General features: G+C 37.8%; 1 protein-coding gene across 1 annotated transcript in view; it reads left to right on the top strand.

Moving 5' to 3' along the window:
• The first annotated feature begins 5 nt into the window (after positions 1-5).
• Positions 6-20,862, top strand: part of LOC5573748 (sodium- and chloride-dependent glycine transporter 2) — a 29,110-nt gene continuing 8,253 nt past the window's right edge. The window contains exons 1-4 of the mRNA XM_001654726.2: positions 6-394; positions 455-698; positions 11,595-12,012; positions 12,071-12,809. Coding sequence (XP_001654776.2) covers positions 377-394; positions 455-698; positions 11,595-12,012; positions 12,071-12,809 — 1,419 coding nt within the window. The 5' untranslated portion in view covers positions 6-376. The remainder of the gene's footprint in view (positions 395-454; positions 699-11,594; positions 12,013-12,070; positions 12,810-20,862) is intronic.

Here is a 20,862-nt window from a genome sequence, read left to right as displayed (position 1 = left end):
TAAAATCGGTTCATAAGCCTACCAAAATTGATCATTTTGTATGGAAAAAGTAGCAAATGTGTTGTCTAATACTGTACATAGAGTGCAATAGATTTCCATGAACGAATATTACCACCTGATTGGTAAATCAGCTACGCGCGGTATGACGTCTGATTGGCGCGCGGTGTAACCATATAGCATCCATAAAGTAAACGAGGCTTGAAAATTCATGCGCACATGTAAGATGTTTAACATGTGCTTGCCAAAACTCGCTTCTCTCCAAGATGCATCATCGTTTACTTCAATCATCTCTGCTTACCGTTTGTGATCCTCGAGATCACATCAATCAGTTAGACGTCCAGTGTTCTTATTGTTTTCGTCCAAGGTAGATCAACCAATGGAAAATCGGTTCGAGGTAGGAAGCAACTTTTTACATTGCATAACGAACCTTAAATTCATTCCATAAACGTTCTAGGGTAATGGCAAATCACGTCGGATCAGCACATTGACCGGATCGTGGCTGGACAATAGTGTAGCCGTACAGCAGAGCCGTAGAATGGGAACCTATAAAGGAGACGACGACGAAGAACAAGACGAAGTGTTAACGAAACGTGGCTCCTGGACGGGGAGGTTCGATTTCTTGCTGTCGCTGTTGGGATACTCGGTTGGGCTGGGCAATGTTTGGCGATTCCCGTACTTGTGCTACAACAATGGAGGAGGTAGGTGGAATATCAAAGTTAAATCATGCTTATTTTTTATTAAGACACTGTCTTGTCCACAATGTCTACATTTTTCCAAATTGTGAGCCCTAATGTGATATGGTAGGCGATTTGGAATGAAAAGATGAGAGTCTATAACTCCATATCACAACGAGTTAAATGGGTCAACATAATGTCCTTAACAATTCCACGTGTCTAAAGGCAGTTTCATTTGATAAACGTTCACCAAATATTTGGAATTACTGCTGCGATCAAACTACACAGACACAAATCATATGACGGATTTCACGCCAACTCGACAAAGGGATTGGCAGCACCCCTTCAAAATTCAATGAAACTTTCTGGGTGTGAAGACTATGTGAAACTAAGATACTTTACATACTTTGTTTTTTCAAAATCGATCTAGACTAACATTTGGAAAGGGTCAAAGTTTTATTTTTTTATTTTTTTTATAAACCCGTATAACTCGAAAACGGTAAGACCTACAAAAAAGTGTTGTATGGGGGGCTGTCGTGAAATTTCCTGACGTTTTAGAAAAAAATGTGGAAAAAATAAAAACACATTTTCTACACTGAAAAAAAATATGTTTCAAAACTTAAGAGTCGATTACAAAAAATGGCCATTTCAGATTTTGATCATCCTTAAGCAAAAAGTTTCGTAATTAAATTTACTAAAAGTCGTCCATACATTGCAAATTGGGCATATCTAAGGGAAAAAAGTTTTTCTAACAACGAATTTTTCAAGTCCAAAACTGAATTTTTTTTCAAAGATTTTGTTCTAAACCGTCAAATATGATCGTGTTTTCAAGTGATAAATGATTTTGAATCAGAAATAAATTGTATTTTTTTATTGAGAATAGTTAAAAAACGGAATTATGCAGTGATTATGTTTTTTAAATGAAGGCAATCTATGGATTTCGCCTCTGCCTATGAGAAAATCAACTCCGTCTAACAATCCGACGGATCTTTATGGTTCGGAAGATTGCAAACATTGAAAAGGAACAACCTGATCCATACCCCATTAAATTTTCTTCTAGAAAATACTACTAAACGTACCTGCGTTACAAGCCAGATGAATAAGAAATAATGTTTGTATTGTTATCTACCTAAAATGTCCGTTAACGACCTGAGTTACTCAACAATCACCGCGTGAGTGTATAGAAAGATAAGTATTTAACTTATAATTGTCGTTCTACCTATGCATATAACTATTTAAGCTTGATGTCAATAAAACTCTTTTCATTTTATCTAAGTCATTTGTGAAAAGAAGTTAAAGATGGATCAACAAGATTTATCGCGCATTAAAATTTCGAGATGTTGCGCCGGTATAAACAATCCTAAGTGCAGGCGTAGCCAGTTGCGAAACTTGTCACCAACAATGATCGAACACATACGTGCTATGGGATATAGTCATCAGCTTGATGAAACTATGCATATTTGTGAGTCATGTCGCTTAGTGATCAGGCTCCACAGAAGTCCGCCTAAGAAAAAACGACGTTCTGGTGGAGGCGAAGTGAATCAAAATCCACAACCACCAACAAGCGGTCAGGCCTCCAATGAAATGCTAGGTAAGATACAGTAGCAGTTCAGCTATTTATTTCAAAATTGATAAATTTTGTTAAACAAAAAATAAATTTCTCAGAAGTTATTTTTATGTCAGATGGAGCTGCAGCTCATTATAAAAATAAAAAAAAATTTGCCAGCTTATGTAATTTCAAGAAAATATATGGATTGGAAGCAGAATGGCACTTTTTTGCCACATCCCACGGCAAAGGCCCCTGTGACGCTATTGGTGGCTGGCACTTTCAAGCGAATGGCAAAAAGAGCAAGTCTTGCAAAAGACTATGGAAACACAATCGCAACTCCGCGAGAACTATTCGACTGGGCAGTATGTTAAAATGTCAGAGGAATTGATGGAATTGTTTGATAAGGTTAAAACTGTCCCTGGTACCCAAAAACATCATTGTTTTATGCCTAATATAATAATACACAAATTGCAGCCGTTTTAGGATATATAGCAATAATAAAAATAATGATGCATGATAAAAAAAAACCACGACTTTTTTTTATAAGCATAATATTGACCCTTTCCAGACACCTGTTAAGATTGGCTTTGACCAAATAAGAAATAAAATATTATTGTTATATCTTTCCAACCATTAAAAACCCATCGGATTGTTAGACGGAGTTCATTTTCTCATAAGCGGTTTGGTGCGAGATCAATTGTATTTAATTAAAAAAAAACTCTGTATAATTCCGTTTTATTTCTTTTTACTACTCCCAATAAAACAAATAAACAATCTATTTTATGATTAAAACTCATTTATCACTTCAAAATATGAGCATACTAGACTATTTAAAGCGAAATAAAAAAAAAAAATTGGACTTCAAAAATTCGTTGTTAGAAAAACTTTTTTCCCTAAAATATGACCAATTTGCAATGTATGGACGACTTTTAGTAAATTTAATTACGAAACTTTTTGCTTAAGGATGATCAAAATCTGAAATGGCCGTTTTTTTAAATCGACTTTAAAGTTTTGAATCATTGTTTTTTCGGTGTAGAAAATGTTTTTTTTTATTTTTTTAATATTTTTTTTCTAAAACTTCAGGAAATTTCACGACAGTCCCCCCATACAACACTTTTTTGTAGGTCTTACCGTTTTCGAGTTAAACGGGTTTATAAAAAAAGTAAAAAAAAACTTTGACCCTTTTCAAATGTTAGTCTAGATCGATTTTGAAAATACAAAATATGTAAAGTATCTTAGTTTCACATACTTTTGACATCCAGAAAGTTTCATTGAATTCTGAAGGGGTGCTGCCAATCGCGTGTCGAGTTGGCGTGAAATCCGTCATATGATTGTTGATGTTCCTTAATCGGATTCACAACTGAATATTTGCTATGCGATAGTTGAGTTGAATATTGCTATACAAAACAGACCTTATTTAGAATGAAATAGTTTAAAATCATCATTAGATATCTATAAACGAATAAATATGGAATATCTGTGATGCCAACGAAATATTAAGGTCCGTGATGAAAAAAATGGCTTTATGGTACCTACCTGATCAAACTCGCACCCCAGACTACGACATTTGAAAATATCGTATGGGGATGCAGTGAGTATCGGAGATCAAATCTGAGTTGACTGATAAACTCTGTGACCTTGAAAAAAGAAACAGAAACCGGTTAGGGTAGTGTGGTTGGGCCATGATTTGAAATAGTTGCAAATACGTATACGTTTATAACTATTTTCAACTATTTCAAAATCACCGATTTGATATTTCGCTAGAAATTTCTGTGATTTATAAGAAAACTTTGAGATTCCGAAAGTAATATTGCTTATTTGATGGAAATTTTAGTTTTATGGTAAAATTTCTGTAAAAATGACAATATGGAATTGTGTAGGAAATTTTACAATTCAGATAATGTTTGAGGGACTCCCCTCGATTTTAAAGATATTCCTGTCATATGAATAAGATTCCAGGAATGGTTTTAGTTGAAATTCGAATATAAAACATTGGGTATTTTGAGATTTATTTGAGAATGCTGGAATAAGTAGTGGAATTTGAATATAATATCAGGGATTATGGAAGGATTCTTAGGATTTTGATAGGCGCTCCTGGGTTTCCGATTACTTCTTGATTCCTTCAGAAATTTCTGCATTTTGTATAGAGATCTGAGATTTTGACATAAATGCAGGGAGGATTTTTTTTTCTAATTGTTTATTTATTGGGCTCAATCGTGTTTGACACTTTACGGAGCCAATGGTCATTTAAATTGTATTGTTGTTGTACAATTTCATTCAAACTATAAAAACAATTACAATTTCATATAAACTATATAAACTAATCTGATACATCGGACTTCGAACCGATAGAAGAAAGTCGGGGTGAGTTTCGCTGCCTTTTCTCCTTCGATGGCAAAATGCTCCTTGACGCCTTGGCTTCCAAGTCCCGTTTCTTTTGCGGTTCCGTTTCATCTTCCACTGTAATCTGCGCAACCCCTGCATAATGCGTGTATGTCTTTCCATTGGACCTCCAAAATCTTATTGGCACTGGTTTGACCTTATATTTCGATTCATCCTCTCTTTCCTGAATTGCCGCACATACTTTTTCCGCTTCTATGTTTTCCTCCTCTAAAACCTCTATCTCCAAAAGTTCCGTTACTTTTTCAACTTCCATAGTTGAATTTTCCTTCACTACACCAGCATAGGTGCATGATTCTTTCATTTCCGAAACACCATTCCGACGTTGAGCCTTTTTCTTGGGACATGCGCTCATCTGGTGTCCCATTTCGGCACAAATGACACACTTTTCCTTGTTTCCGTGATAAAAAATATTACCTCTCCAATTAAGGAAGTAAAGCGCTGGTGGTATTTCAGATTTGACGTCCATATATGCACCACGAACACCGTTGTATACGTCCAATCCAAGGCCCACAGGAAACTTCTCTAGAATCACACGTTTAACTTCTCCGAACTTCCCCAGCACCAGCTATATTTCCTTAGGGTTCATTCAAATATTACGTAACGCAAAATTTGTCAATTTCATACCCCCTCCCTCCCCCACGTAACAGCTTTTGTATGGGATGTTTTAAATTTTTGTATGGACCGTAACACCATGCAAGACCCCCTCCCTCCCCCTGTTGCGTTACGTAATATTTGAACGATCCCTTATCGGGCAGCTCCGGTGGTAGTCCACACACTCGCACGTATTGATAATTGCCTTCCGCATCTGATGCTTGCACCACCACTGTCATCCCATTCGCATATTCAAAGCGAAGTGGATGTACATTGTTCTCCAACGCTTGCTTGAACGCTTTCTGGTTCTTGAATTTCAAGTAAACACTATGGTTTTCCGCTCGTCTGTACAGCGTATCCATTTCGACGATACTAACATCCAATGCTTTGACAAATCTGGCAATTTCTTCATACGACGGCCGCGCAGATTCCGGTGGGAAAGCAAACCTCACCGTGTTCTTAATTTCAACCATTTCTAGGCACACTTTTGGACTTTTAACAGTAACCAGTAGAGACAAGTTCTGTTGCAACCGTTCGCGACATCAGATGAAAGCAAACTGAGCAGGGAGGATTATGGTTGTAAAATTTTGGTGACAGCGTGATTATAACTTTTCGAATTTCTTATGGTATTCTGTAAATTTAGCAGGAGTGTGGCTGAACTGCATTGCTAGTTCAGGTTTTATAGAGCGTGTTCAACAATTTCGGCGAAACTGGTAAATTTTCTGTAGGAATTTGAAAAATTGGAAAAAAGTCTCATATTTTAATTCAAAAATTCAGCAATTGAAGAATTCCAGAGGAATCTCCTAAGTAACGCTAGTTCTGAGAATGAAAACAACATCCGATTCAGATTATAGTAGAAATTCTTTGGCTCCTAAACTGCCCATAAATACATGTCAGTCCCATGTTTGATGGATTTCCTATTCACATGGGACAATTATACGTTTATGGGCAGTAAAGATGTAATCAAAATTGTAAAGTACCAGTTGGAATTCCAGAATTTCAACCGTTCCTCAAAAAATGCTTATTATAGTCTTTATTCCGAATTTTATTTCCACCGAGATCTAAAACATATCTGGCAATGCATCAAAATATCCAAAATTCAAGCGATTTTCAACTTTATTTCATAATCCCTTCTAGACATAATTTATAAATCCAATATTTCTTCATATTTCATAAATCATATATTCCCACGGAATACGTACAGAATATATTGGAATACATGAAATTACATGAAAATCTCAGAAGTTCAAAGAATCCATCGGGAGTTACTAGAGTGTCTTACGGAATCTCATGGTTATTTCAATACATAAAACCCATCATAAACCTAAACAAAAATTTCAATCGGAGTCCCAGAACACTTTTACAAAAATTCTAGAACTTCCATTAAAATCCCAGAATCCTTGTATATTTGTATATTTGTATATTATCCATCTGACTTTTGTCTACATGAATTGAAACTAAATCCTATATTAAGCCCGAGCTCCTCACACGCGAAACGAATTGGTTGGACGGACCATCGAAGTCATAGAGATCTTCAAACATAGAAAATAAACGGATCATCGACGTAAAAGGCTCGTTACTTCCAAAAGCAGTACGATGAAATCTTTGCTGCAGAAGGGCGCCGCCACGTAGAACCCTAAGGTTTTTTTTGATCGAAATCCAAAAATTACAACCGATATCTTATGAGTTTCTATCACAGTCCCAGGATTCTGCTGAAAACCCCCTAGATATTTTAGATTCTTGATATTTCCACCATTGAATTTTCCAAATCTACTCCTGAAATCACCCTTAGAAATCTCAGAATATGTTTTTTGAAACCACCTAACGTAACTCTCTTCGAAGTCTTAGAATGCCTATGTTTTTTTGTTTTTTACAAGGGGGAAATCTGCAAACAGATCCCCTGAGAATGTAACTCAGGGAATGCGGGGATGACGCACCAACGACGACCCGTTAAAACCAGCATATGCACAGTGCTTGAGCAATTCTTTCAGAATTGCTCAAGTGGTGAACAGTGCACCGACATGACCCTTGGACTCAGACCCTTGTCTCCCCGGAACCACCTTACGGTATTTCTTCGGGGAGGGACCAGTGCACATAGCACAACACGTGTAGCAGAAGTAGCCTACACAAACTGCTTCTCCTAGCCGACTTAAACAATATTACAAGGGACCAGCCTCGGTAGGGCTAATCCTCTGCAGCCTACTCTTGGTCGGCGCGCCATAGGCGCTGCAATTCTAACATAATGTGAGTGACAGCCGTAGTTACTGCATTCCAGCACTCGGCATCCGCACACATTCTCTCTATTGTGAGCATGTAGTGAGTGATCGAATACGACATGCTCCGCTGTTTCCTCCACACCAGCACAATTGGGGTTCGCAGGAGATTCTGAGTGCCTGAACCTATGCAGGTACTGTCTACATCAACCATGTCCTGACAGAAATTGCATCAGGTGAAAGTTCACTTCCTCATGGTTTCTACTATACCAATCCGACACATTTGGTATTAGCCGATGGGTCCATCTACCCTTAGTGGAGTTATCCCATTCCTGCTGCCAGCTTCTGAGCGTTTCCTCTTTACACGCTTCGCGGTCTCCTCTGGTACCCCTGGTTGAAGCATTGAACATATTCCTTGATGATGAGCCCGATGGACGTTATCCCGGCTATGATGCACACGGCCTCTTTAGATGCCGTCCGATATGCACTTGCTACTCTTAAGCACATAATCCTGTCGTTCTAAGCGCTTTTGACCAGATTGGTCCTCCATACCTTAGTATGGATAGCGCCACGCGTTAGACATCATCCTCGAAAGCGCCGCTATAGCCGTAGATGCCCTTTTACAGGCATATTCAACATGGCTAGCGAAGCTGAGCTTGTCATCGATCATTAACCCAAGATGCCTAAGGGATCGCTTCGACTCTATGGTGCCATCAGCTTCGGAGATAAGCGCCCGTTGTTCGGACTTGCGGTTGTTGACCACCACCACCTCAGTCTTGTGACGGGCCAGTCCTAGTTTCCTAGACTTCATCCATTCCTCAACTATGGAAATAGAGTGCGCTGCTGTCAACTCTTCTTCCTCCATCGATTCACCATAGACCACTAGGGTGATATCGTCGGCGAAGCCAACAATCTTAACACCCGTCGGAAGGTGCAGCCTCAGTACGTCATCGTACATCGCATTCCATAACAGCGGGCCCAGGATTGAAAATTGTGGTACTCCCGCGGTAATTCGAACGCTTTTCTGCCCCTCCTCTGTGTCATACAGTAGAATCCTACCATCAAAATAGCTTTCTAGAAGCTTACACAACTGCACCGGTACCTTGAGGCGGTGAAGTGCGTGTGCTATTTCTTCCCAGCTTGCGCTGTTGAACGCATTCTTCACATCCAGAGTGACAACCGCGTAGTAACGGATGCCGCTCTTTTTATGCTCGATTGCCACCTCAGCTGTCTGAACGACCGACTGGATGGCGTCCAGAATAGATTTACCTTTTCTAAATCCAAACTGGTTGTTGGACTGGCCGTCCGCACTCTCCGTATACGGTACCCGCAAATACAAATTAAAGACCTCCATGTCCCTTGCAGTTGCCCAAAATTTTATGGATCATAAGGTAATCTAGAGCGCCGTGAAAAGTGTACTGCGATCTGTCAAACTTGGGTACCTTTTGTACTACCGAGGGACCAAATGTAGTACTAGAAGTGGTACCCAATCTGAGACCAAGTGTGACGGACCTGGTACCAGCCTATTGAGAATCAACCTCTCCAATAACTTGCCCGTTGTATCTAGTAGAAAGATAGGTCTATACGCCGACGGGTCACCTGGTGGTTTCCCCGCCTTTGGTAGTAGCACCAATTTCTGTCGCTTCTATACATCCGGGAAGATTCCTTGATCAATGCAGCATTGCATCGTGGTTCTGAACATGTCTGGATCCGCGATCACTGCCGCTTTTAAGGCAACATTCGGGGGATACCATCGGGTCCCGGTGCCTTGTTTGACGCGAAAGATTTCACGACTTCTGCCCGCTCTTCGTTCGTCACTCTCGCCACTTTTTCTCCTTCATCTGCCGCATACGGCGCTGGGGGCCATGGGCTTATGGGATAGTGCGGGAAGAGTATATCGATTATCGATCGCAACAACTCGGGCGACTTCTCTTGGAGCGCTATGGCTTTGGTCTTAGCCATTACCATTCTGTAGGCGTCACCCCATGGACTAGAATTGGCACTTTCGCATAGACTATCAAAGCATGCCCGTTTTCGAATCTTGATTTCCAGAGCCAATTTTGCCTCTCTGAATGCTGCACCGCGTTCTTCTCTTTGTGCTTCTGTGCGTGCGCGTTGCATTCTTCGTCTAGTCCAATGGTTCTCAACCTTTTTGGAGCCGCGACCCCCTTTGTACCTTTACAAACGTCTCGCGGACCCCCAAATATGGATGTCCTTAAAATCAATGTTTATGGAAATACAGATTCTCTAATGATTTACCCTTCCGGTCGTCATGCGGTTGACAATCGCCAGAAGCAGCATGCTGTTGCTGAGAACGAAAAACGAGGTTGAAGTGTTATTTGATGTCCTGAGAAGGCATTCCTACAAATCATGTCTTTAATCTGCAACAGATCTTAAGAAATCGTCAATGCAAGAATCCTGCTGAGATCTTTCGGAGGAGTCCACTAAGAATTGAGTCAAAACTCTACCTGGTATTTTTCCAATAATTCAATACGGAATTTCCATAACGGATTTCATGCAGGGCAAGTAGGAACAACAGACAGTCGCATTTAATAAAGTAAAGAATGTTGGCATTTCCCGGATCCACTATGATGGGAGGGATTTTCTCGGCCGAATTGTCTGAAACTTAGTGATAAGAAGTTCTTTAAAACAACGAATATTGTGACCAAATATGAGCTCAGCAGTTCAAAAATATCTTGTCGAAATGAATCAGAAGTGCAAAAGATAAAATACTTCACATGCAAACATTCCTAATTCCGCTAATAAATCGTCAAAAATATTCCCAGGAATTAATTGCAGATTTCGTGGGATCCTTAGAAGCCAACTATCCTCCGTTTGAAAGTTATCAAAAAATCGTCAGGAAATTTCCTAAAACCATGGATATCTTCAGGAGGCTGGCAAAATTTACGAAGAATAAAGTCACAAATATTCCAGAAATTTCTTATGGAGATTTCCCAGAACTAGCATTGTTTTTAATTTTCAAGATCTTACTGGATAGAATTTGAATGGATGTTGAGTAATTATAGCTGACATACAATTTTTAACTGACAGGATCACATTGAAGGTATATCCAGTATTTTCACAGTTGAAACAAACAAAATAGGTTTCAATTTATAAATACTTCATATGTAAAAAATTTACAATTCGGTTATAATACTCTCTTGAAACCAAATTGGATTCAAGAGTCCTCATATTTATTCACCAATCAGGAGAAACGCCACTTGTTCTCAATGGTTTCGCGGACCCCCTGAGAACTCTTTACGGCCCCCTAGAGGTCCGCGGACCACCGGTTGAGAACCCCTGGTCTAGTCAATAGAAATATTAGTAGTAGAACGCTAGTGGCGCTGTTGTCACAAAACTAAATTAATTTATAAATACCTTTAACTGTAGTTTTTTATTGATTATTCATGGCGGTGTTGTAGAGGATTATTTGTTATGTTTTTTTTAATTGATTCGACACTTTGAGACCCGGTACTTAGGCTGTTTTGGCTAAGTTACTGCGATTCGATTCCATTGTATGCTTGATTGATATATCTGTCAATTTATGCAACTTGGCACGATCTTAGATTATTCCATTTACGACATGGTCTATCATCAATAAATATGGTCGATAATGAATCGTAGTGAAAAATTATATACAATTTGTGTTAAAATCATTTTATTTCTTCTATCGGATTAGATTCGGATTATTATTGACTGAGATCGAGGCATTTTTGTGAACTATGTTCCGTCCTGCCACTTTACCGTTTAAAAAAATAAATCTTTTTGCAAGGAGTGTTTATGAATAATAACAAATTTTGAAAAATCATTCATTCATCTGTGAACTTTTTAAGACAAAAGAAATCAAGTTGGCCAAACTGCCCCACATTCCCCTATACTTTACTTATGTACTTTTGCTATAAATACATTCAAGGTGAAACAACTTGGAATCCAAGTTCAATGTTATACCAAAAGCTCAAATCTCACGAACTAAACATAAACAACTGTGCTCTTCTTATTTTAGCTTTGTGCACTGACAGAAAGCTTAAAATAAGAAGATCGAGTTAATTAAATTACTACAAGTCAACCTTTGAGACGGCCATCTATAGATTCCGAGATGTTTCACATAAACATGATGTCGGAAGTAGTATAGAGCATCCGATTTACGATACTTTCTGATCTCAGGTGCCTTCTTGATTCCGTTCACCATCATGCTGGTAATTGCCGGCCTCCCGTTGATGTTCATGGAACTATCGATAGCACAGTACGCGGGTCTAGGACCGGCCGTATTGTTCCGAAGATTTTCACCGCTGTTCCAGGGCGTGGGCATAGGGATGGTCCTCATTGCTGGAACCGTCATGCTGTACTACAATGTCATCCTGGCGTGGACCTTGTTCTACGCAGTGGCCTCATTTGAGGAACCACTGCCATGGAAGGGGTGCGATCATCCTTGGACCAGTAACAACTGCTATTCGTACGAGGAAGAAAACGCGTGTGTTAGCAACAATGGAACGTACTATTTGAGGAAATGCCATGCCAATGCGAACTTGATCGCGAACCTCACCAAAGTTCCTAAAAAGCCTCCAGCGGAGGATTTCTTCAAGTAAGTGGGATAGATCTGCAGATCTTTGTGTTACGACCAAATATTGTTTATTTCGCAGAAATTACTTGTTACGACTTTCCCCGGGAATTGAGACAACCGGCAATATTAGCGTAACTCTAGCGCTTTCCCTACTGGGAGCATGGTTGATCGTATTCCTATGCTTGTGTCGAGGAGTGAAGTCCTCTGGTAAGGTCGTCTACTTTACGGCCTTATTCCCCTACGTAGTGTTAGTGATGTTATTTGTTCGAGGAATTACGCTGCCGGGGTCATACAACGGAATCATGTACTATTTGGAGCCAGATTGGGACAAACTGAAGAGTGCACAGATTTGGGGCGATGCTGCTGTGCAGATATTCTTCGCCCTGAGTCCAGCCTGGGGAGGCCTGTTGACCCTGGCGTCCTACAATAAGTTCTCGAACAATTGCTATCGAGATGCAATCATCGTTGCAATCTCCAATATACTGACGTCATTCTTTGCTGGATTTGTGATATTTTCTATCCTGGGATTCTTGGCCCATGAACTGGACACCGAGGTGGAAAGCGTGATAGATCAGGGAGCCGGATTGGCATTTGTCGTGTTCCCAGAAATGGTGACCAAGCTGCAGATGCCCATGTTTTGGTCGGTGCTGTTCTTCTTTATGCTGCTTACGCTGGGCCTTGATTCACAGTTTACCCTAATGGAAACGGTAGTAACGGGTATTTTAGACACATTCCCTAAGCTGAGACAGTGGAAGATACGGGTCGTTTTTGGAGTTGCCGTCGCTGGATATGTTGGAGGATTGGTGTTCATCACGAATGTAAGTAATTTATATAAGGAATTAAAAAACTATGGTATTTATTTCTGTGTTATATCTGTTTGGGGACTTACTTTGAAAGTGGGCAACATGTAGTGATGTTCGTTTTCGCGCGTACGAAGTTATTTGTTTTTTTTTTCTTCGTTTGCTGGGTAGTGCTGTACGAAGGCACAAGCTTTCGTGTTCAAGGTCAACCGTGCTCTGAAAAAATGTTCGTGTTCAGACGAGAATGGATTACGAACTAGTGAGCTCGTTTCATGCTTACATTTTTATCGTGGCAGCGTCAAATTACATATGAATAGTTCAACATTATGAATGTCGACATAGTCTTTCAATCTTCTACCAATATATTGTCATCGCGAGACAAAATGCAAAACTAGTTTCAACTAAAAGTCATATTTTTCCTCTTATCCATGGATGGCACCACCGACCAAAGGTGACTCCCAAATCTTTTTCCTTCCTCACTAAAAAAAAAAACCCTTCCCATGATGATTGTGGAGATGCAGAGGTTTTCTCAGTCTCTAGAAGCAACAATCACACACTAACATTTCTTCCCCATCCCAACTGACTGTAAGCTGGCGCCGTTATTGATAAATAATATGAGATCTGATAAAATGTGCACTTCGAGAATGAGCGTCCCTCATTCATTTGGATCGAAGTGCAATTCTTACCAGTTCCGATCAATCAGGGAGTAGCAACCATTGATATGTACAGTCAGTCTATGCTATGCTTACTTTGGGAGTGAGCACCAAATAAAGATTGTTGATAGGTCGTAGAGGTTCCTGCAAGAATTTCTCCAGGTGTTTCTCTGGGATTCATCAGAGATTTTTCCATGAATTTTATCTTGGAATTCTGATTGGAGCTATTTTAAGCATCTCTTAGAAAGTTTTGAAGATTTTTTACATAAGTTTTTTGATAATTCTTAGTTTTCTTGCTTTCTTCAACAATTAAAAACGCTTCATTTTTAAAACTATAGTTATTTGTTCTGAGCATTAATTACTAGAAATCTCGTCAAAAGATATCATCTAAATTCAAATCAAGCTCGAACAAATGTTATCGACAGAAAAATTAAGGCCGAACACAATCTCACTTAATCCTCAGGTGCAATCTTTCAAACTACTGAGCAAGAATTTCATACAGAAGAAAGATTATAACAAATATTAGGCAGATCAAGAGGAAATTGAAGTGAAACCTCATAAAATTTTATACAAGATTCTCACAATTTACGTAAGAACTTACTGAAAACTAGTAGGATTTTGCAAAATGCTAGCTATGATTATTGCGATCCAGAACATTATCCTGGAAAAGGTTCTCACACAATCGTCACTGCATTTCTAACAAAATTCTGAGCAGGACAGGCTTCTTCAGGTTCTAGAACAGTGATGTAAAATAATTTTTGGGTAGAGTTCTGAAGGAATCCAAAAGACAATTTTCACAGAATCCTGCACAAGATTCTTGCATTATCTGAGAAATTATTCTTCGTAATCCTGGAGAAGATTTTAAAATAATATTCTGACAGAATTCTATGACAATTTTTGATAGATTTCTGAGAAGGATTTTTATAAGGGTTCGGGGATTTTTTCTAACAGAACCCTGGGCCGTATTCTGACGTTATCATGAGTAAAATCCTTACAAATTACTATAGAAGCAAATATCTATTTTCAATTTCTCCAATAGGGTCCTAAAGCCCTGCCCCAATTTTAGTGCCAAACGCTTCAGTTTAGGCCAAAAACACATGTTTACTCAATTTTCTAATGTTTTCCGTTGGTTTAAGCCCAAAAAACATTATTTTAGATTTTGTCACATCCTTTGGATTAAACTCAAATGTTGGGTGTATTTTGTTTTCCGTGTCATTTACGAAATGTCAGATAGGAACAACCCCATGTGGTCGAACTAAAACCCCTGTGGTGTTTTTGTCGACTAAGCGAACGTCAAACATGATCAAAAGTGTCAAGGTTCATTTATGGACCAAATTTTTAAATTAAAGTTTAAACATAGCCATTATTTGAGCGGGGAAAATTGCTAAAGTAGTTACAGTAACATGCTTTTTCGTGTTATTAAATAAAAACAAGATTTCATTAAAAATTTTAGGACCCAATTGATTTCTATCACTTTCATTTGATTTTGGCAAAAAAGTAATTCTTTAATGCATTAAAGAAAAGTTTGGCCCGTCGGTTTCTCATTGGTTTCTCCAGGAATAAATCCTAAGATTTCCATTGACTTTTTCAGAATTCCTCCAAATATTGAAACAGGAACCCTTGAGCCCTTAAGGATTCATTAAACCATATTTAAGAGATACTTGTTTAATTATGATTCGTGGTTTACGGCTAACACGCCGAGTAGAAGTTTAATAAAAACTAAAGGATAAACGTTGGCTAATGTGTTGTGCACAGTGAAGCTAAAAAAAATAACCCTGGACTGGAAATTGAAAGTTACTATATTTGAGAGGCTCACGTGTGGAGGGGTGCAAGTGACATTTTGGTCGAATTTGAGTTGAGTTGAGACGAGGAAATTCTACTGTTTCCAAACGTTCTAACGATATTTTAGGTGATTTTCCGCTCAATAAAACAGATAAAATAATTTTTAAAAGACTAGCTTGTGTTCTTGGCTCCCATACAATTTGTATAAAATGAACAATTGCTGAAAAACTAGTACAAAGTAGATTTTCTTAACGCTAGTTTTTGTCACTGACATTTCTCTCATGCAAGTCTTGTTTTTTTTTCAGAAAATTGGGCAAGTTTTAAAGTCATCCTTGATGAACAAGGAACTCTGAAATAACTCCTGGACTCTGAGGAAGTTTTAGAAGTTTTCCTTAAATCGCAAGAAAAATCAATCGATTCTCGAGATAGAATTCCGCAGGATTTTATAAAGATACTTCTCGGAAAACATTGGGCAGAATTTCTACAGAAATTTGTGTAGAAATGATCGAAGGAATTTTTAGAAAAATAAATAAACTTTTGAAGATTGCATATGATTTTTTGGGAAGCCATTTAAAGAAATGTTTGGTAAAATTGTAGAATTAATAGTTGGATGGATTGCTGGAACAATTCCTAGAAAATAAAAGATTTGTTCTTAGAACTTCACAAGGAATTTTATATTTCTGGGAGGAAACGTGGATGAATTCTTGGAGGAATTCTCATGAACAGGTGGAGGAATTCTTGTAGTTTCTTGAAAAAAAAAAAACAAACTTCTAAGCTTTTTTCACAAACGCTCTGAATAAACCTTTGTGAACTTTCTCGGTAGAAATTCTGTAGAAATCATTGAAATATCCCCTAAGGCAACAACTGGAGAATTTGGTTGAAGGATTAGTGAAAAAAATATCTGTAGGAAATTCTAGGATAGTTTTGAAAAAAAAAAATCAAAGAAATACCTAAGGATATTACTGGAGGTAGTAGCTTTGGAGTTCTCAAGTATTTCCTAGAGCATAATCTGGGGAAATTCTTTTAACCATTTTTTGAAAATCCTGATGATTCTGAGTGAATTGGTAGAGAAACTTGAATAATTTCTGGAGGGATCCCTGTAGGAGACCCTGAAAGTATTATAGATAAAATCACTCTGATAATTTCTGAAGCTTTTCCTCGGGGAATCTGAGACGAAATTCTTGGAGAACACAAACCATGTCACGCTTTACTCGGCATTAGAACACCATAAAAAACCTCATCATGTGTTCCATCGTTCTTAAGAATAAGTAATAAGCCCGACTTCCGCAAACGATGCATTTCCATATTGTAACGAATAACGTTATTATCAGTCGTCAGCAAAGATCCAAGGTAGACGAACAGTTCGACCACAGACACACAGACATAACATTGACGAATTTCCATCGACCACACATTTAACGATAATTTCAAATTCGATATGTTACAAATCACACAACCAGAGGCGCGGTCACCATTTTTCTTCGTGTTTGACGTTTCACACTATCGTCATCTGCCGGTCTTGTTGCACGAAATACCTTTTTGTGCAACATGTTCACCAGATGATGATGGTGTAAACTGGACGATGGATTTTGAAGAAATATGTTCTAAGTGTTACGTCTGTTTGTCTGTGGTTCGACCATCTCGGACGTTTTCCCGTATATCGTGATTAGAGTTACTGTGCACGTGCTGTAGACTTAGGTGCAGGAGCCTCATTGCTTGCAAGCGCACGGGCACGCTGTAAATAATGTGACCAGCATAATTTGCGACATCACAGCCATAGCGTTTTCACCACGTGGTGTGATCGGCTGCCAATCGTGTAGTTCATGCACCATCCAACAGGTGACCGATAACAAGTTGGATTATTCAAGATGTGCAAGTCACACGACACAGCACGCTACCGACGCAGCATATTCAACCAACTTCCAATTTTAGCGTTACGTAATAAATGGACGCTGCCTAAGTGCACTTACCATCCTCTGTTGGACTCCGAAGGACACCGCTATCGCTTCCGAAATAAGAATCTACAAGTAAGATCCACTCAATCGTAAATTACTAATTCAATACAGACCAAATGTTAAATTTTATGGACCAAATTTCTGGAAATTATCGTTCAAGTAGTTGGTTACAGTTCTCATGAGATGAAACGAGAGCTTGAAGAGTAGAATAAATGTAGGTAATGAACGCTACTTATACTCAATTTGATGTCTTTGAAAGTTCTGAGTTAAGTAAAAGAGGAAGTCGGCTCCGATGGTTAGTATAGGCTCTGGGAAGGAAATCGAAATTGGCAACCAATCCACCCTGTGAATTGTATACATTTTTCCGATTAGTTACTTCTTTCCGTTTGGTTTTGGTCACGCTGAGGTCTCAAAAGCGGGTTTAGGTTTGAATAAAAAAAAACTCGTCCTGAGGATTCCTGGCTGGGTACGGGACTAAACTAGAGAATTTTGGACACGCATCTTCATGAGCATGAGCATGATTGACCGCCCGCAGTTGCTACTCCGTTATTGCAAGAACAGCTGTACTTACACAGGGAACCAACAGAGTGATTCCAAGCAACAGCACCAAAATTTGTTAAATTTTTTAATTCATTTTTTTCTATTGAGCTGAAACTTTGCACAGTTTTCCAGTTCCATCTAAATCGTCATTTTCCGATATCAAATCTTCAAGTTGAGTCACGACTAACTTTTCAAAAGGGTGTATGTGAATATGGTTCAAAAATATTCAAAAAGCTGCACAGCAAAAACGGTTCGTTCGATTGTTAGACAACTAAAGAAACAAAGTAAGACAACTAAATAAAGATTCCAAAAAAAAATACACACAGTAAAAAAATTTTTTTTTTTGCATTAAAAACATAATTTTTTGAGGGAAAACGGTCCATTATATTAGCTATCTACCATAAAAATTTGGTGATGGTAAGCCAATAAACAAAAAAGTTATGACATTTCAAACATGTCACAATTTTCACATTTAGTAGAAAAAAAAAATTTTTTTTCGGTGTAAATTATTACGGGAACCGCAGTTTGTTGCTGATTTTATTGTTAAGGGCCTTGCGTGAATTAAACAAGTCGTTTTCATGTATTCATTAGTATTGTGTATATTATATGTATAAATATTATGTATATGTATAAATATTATATGTATATGTATGTATAAATTAAAATGAATTAACAGATTACACGAAAATAATTTTTTTTTTTTACCAGGATATTTTTTTTAGAGTATGATCGATGAGTTATATATAAACTTTAAAAGTTTTGGATTTGGGTATGCGTTATGAGATCATGGAAACATTTTATTAATACTTATTTATTTATTTATTGTTATTCAATTTTTTTACAATATCGAACACTTTTGCATCATTATCAGTACAGTTCGAGTATAGTTTTGCTTTAATTTTATTTTCTGACAATGGAATGAAACAGTGAAATTTTTGGGTTCCTTGGATCGTTTTCGCGTTATTTTATTGCTCGCTGAGCTCTGATGCCGTTAATTCGTACTCTTCAGTAGTAGTAAAACAAAATGATAATTTTGTTAAATCTTCTTCTTTTCTGCGATTCGCCTTTAGTTCTTTTGCAGTTTTAATTGGATGCTCACGTTCTTTGGCTAAAATTGCTCTTGTGGCCATGCGCTTTATGGTTCCTCCAATAGCATCACAAGGACCTTTGCCATGTGACGTAACAAAGAAATGCCATTCTGCATCAATTCCGTACTTTGATTTAAATTAACATAGGCTCGAAAAATTCTTACGGTTTTTGTACTGCGATGCTGCTCCATCAGACATGAAATATATCTTTCTGATTTCTTTATCCTTATCAACGCGTAAAAAGTTAATCATTTTGGCAATGAACAAATTTACAGATACTGAGTCGTGTCTTAAATCTTCGGAAATTACAATAAAACTAAAATGTTCAATTTGCGTACTTCCATTGAAATAAATAACGAATGGATGAATTGTAGCTTGTTGTACGTTCCAGTGATGGGACTGCACTTCATCTTGCAATACAAAGCAATAGTTTTCAGAAAAATCACAAATGACTAAAAATTCATCATCTTGTAATGTATTTTTCGTATTTTTTAAAAAGCGGGATTGCTCTGTTTTAATAAAGTCGTGAGGAATTAAACTTTCTAATTTCAAGCAAAAAAAAGACACAAACTCATCTACAGGTTTTACAATAGTTTCTAGGTCACACCTATCCGTGGTCACCCATTGCTCAAATGATAACTGATCAATATAATTTTCTTCAAACTCAGCGAATAAAGTATTTTCCAATGATGAAGAATCTGGACAATCCGAACAAGATCGTAGATAGCAATTTGATGTTGTATTTTCACACAAAAGACTACCAGTTAACATTTTAATATCCTTTGATAAATTGATTCTTTTCAAACTATGCTTCGTATAGACCCGCCTTGTTCTCTACGAGGTAAACTTTTTGCAGGTAAACTAGTCGTATACCTGTATAGAAAACTTTTTTTGTAGCATTTGTCTTCAATATTAGATTTCTTATAGGTTTCTTTTATCAAAAGGTTTCAACACTATTGAGAGAATTTTTCTTCAGTTACGTACAATAAAAAATATGACACTATCAAGACTTTAGATCACAACACTGGATCGCGTCTAACTTTCTAATAGATGCTATAATAGTTATGAATAATTAAATAAAATATCATGAAAACAACTTGTTAACCTCCTGTGGTACCCTTAACAAAAAATTCAGCAACAAACTGCGGTCCTAAAAAAATTAACAATGAAAAAAAAAATATTTTCACCAAGTGTCAAAATTGTGAAATATTTGAAATGTCATAACTTTTGTGTTTATTGGCTTACCATCACCAAATTTTTATGGTAGATAGCTAATATAATGGACCGTTTTCCCTCATAAAATTACGTTGGTATTCCGATAGGGTTTTGAGATATTTGAGTTTTTGTGTCAAAAATGATGTTTTTTAATGCAAAAAAATTTTTTTTTTACTGTGTGTATTTTTTTTTGGAATCTTTATTTAGTTGTCTAACTTTGTTTCTTCAGTTGTCTAACAATCGAACGAACCGTTTTTGCTGTGCAGCTTTTTGAATATTTTGAACCATTTTCACATACACCCTTTTGAAAAGTTAGTCGTGACTCAACTTGAAGATTTGATATCGGAAAATGACGATTTAGATGGAACTGAAAAACTGTGCAAGGTTTCAGATATTTTTGAAATGGTCGATCAGAATCGACTTGCATGCCTCCGTGGAATCCCTCAACAGACGCTACTCGGGATCAGTATAATCATCAATGTGTAAATTCTGGTGCTCTTATTATTATAATAAACAATACCGGCGCCGGCTGCGTCCGAATGCAGGTCAATTTGGGAATGGGAGGGAAATGTTGACGTGTTACTTGCTTTACAGAAGCCTCTGCACTTCCACAAGAAAACACTGGGAGTTTGGATATGGGAAAGGATTCGTTTTGGTAAACGATAAATATATAATTCGAAATGAATACGTGAGCATATACGCTCGACAGGAGCATACAACAGGTTCAACGTATCAAACTCTACTGACGCGTTTTTTTTTTGTTTTCCACCGGCGCATTTCGTTTTTTCTTCCGCGCAACGCGATCCGGACACAATGGATCCGGATTCCGTCGCTCGCC

The sequence above is a fragment of the Aedes aegypti genome, chromosome 3, assembly GCF_002204515.2.
Source record: "Aedes aegypti strain LVP_AGWG chromosome 3, AaegL5.0 Primary Assembly, whole genome shotgun sequence".
Taxonomy (NCBI): domain Eukaryota; kingdom Metazoa; phylum Arthropoda; class Insecta; order Diptera; family Culicidae; genus Aedes; species Aedes aegypti.
This window is presented reverse-complemented; position numbering and strand designations above follow the sequence as displayed.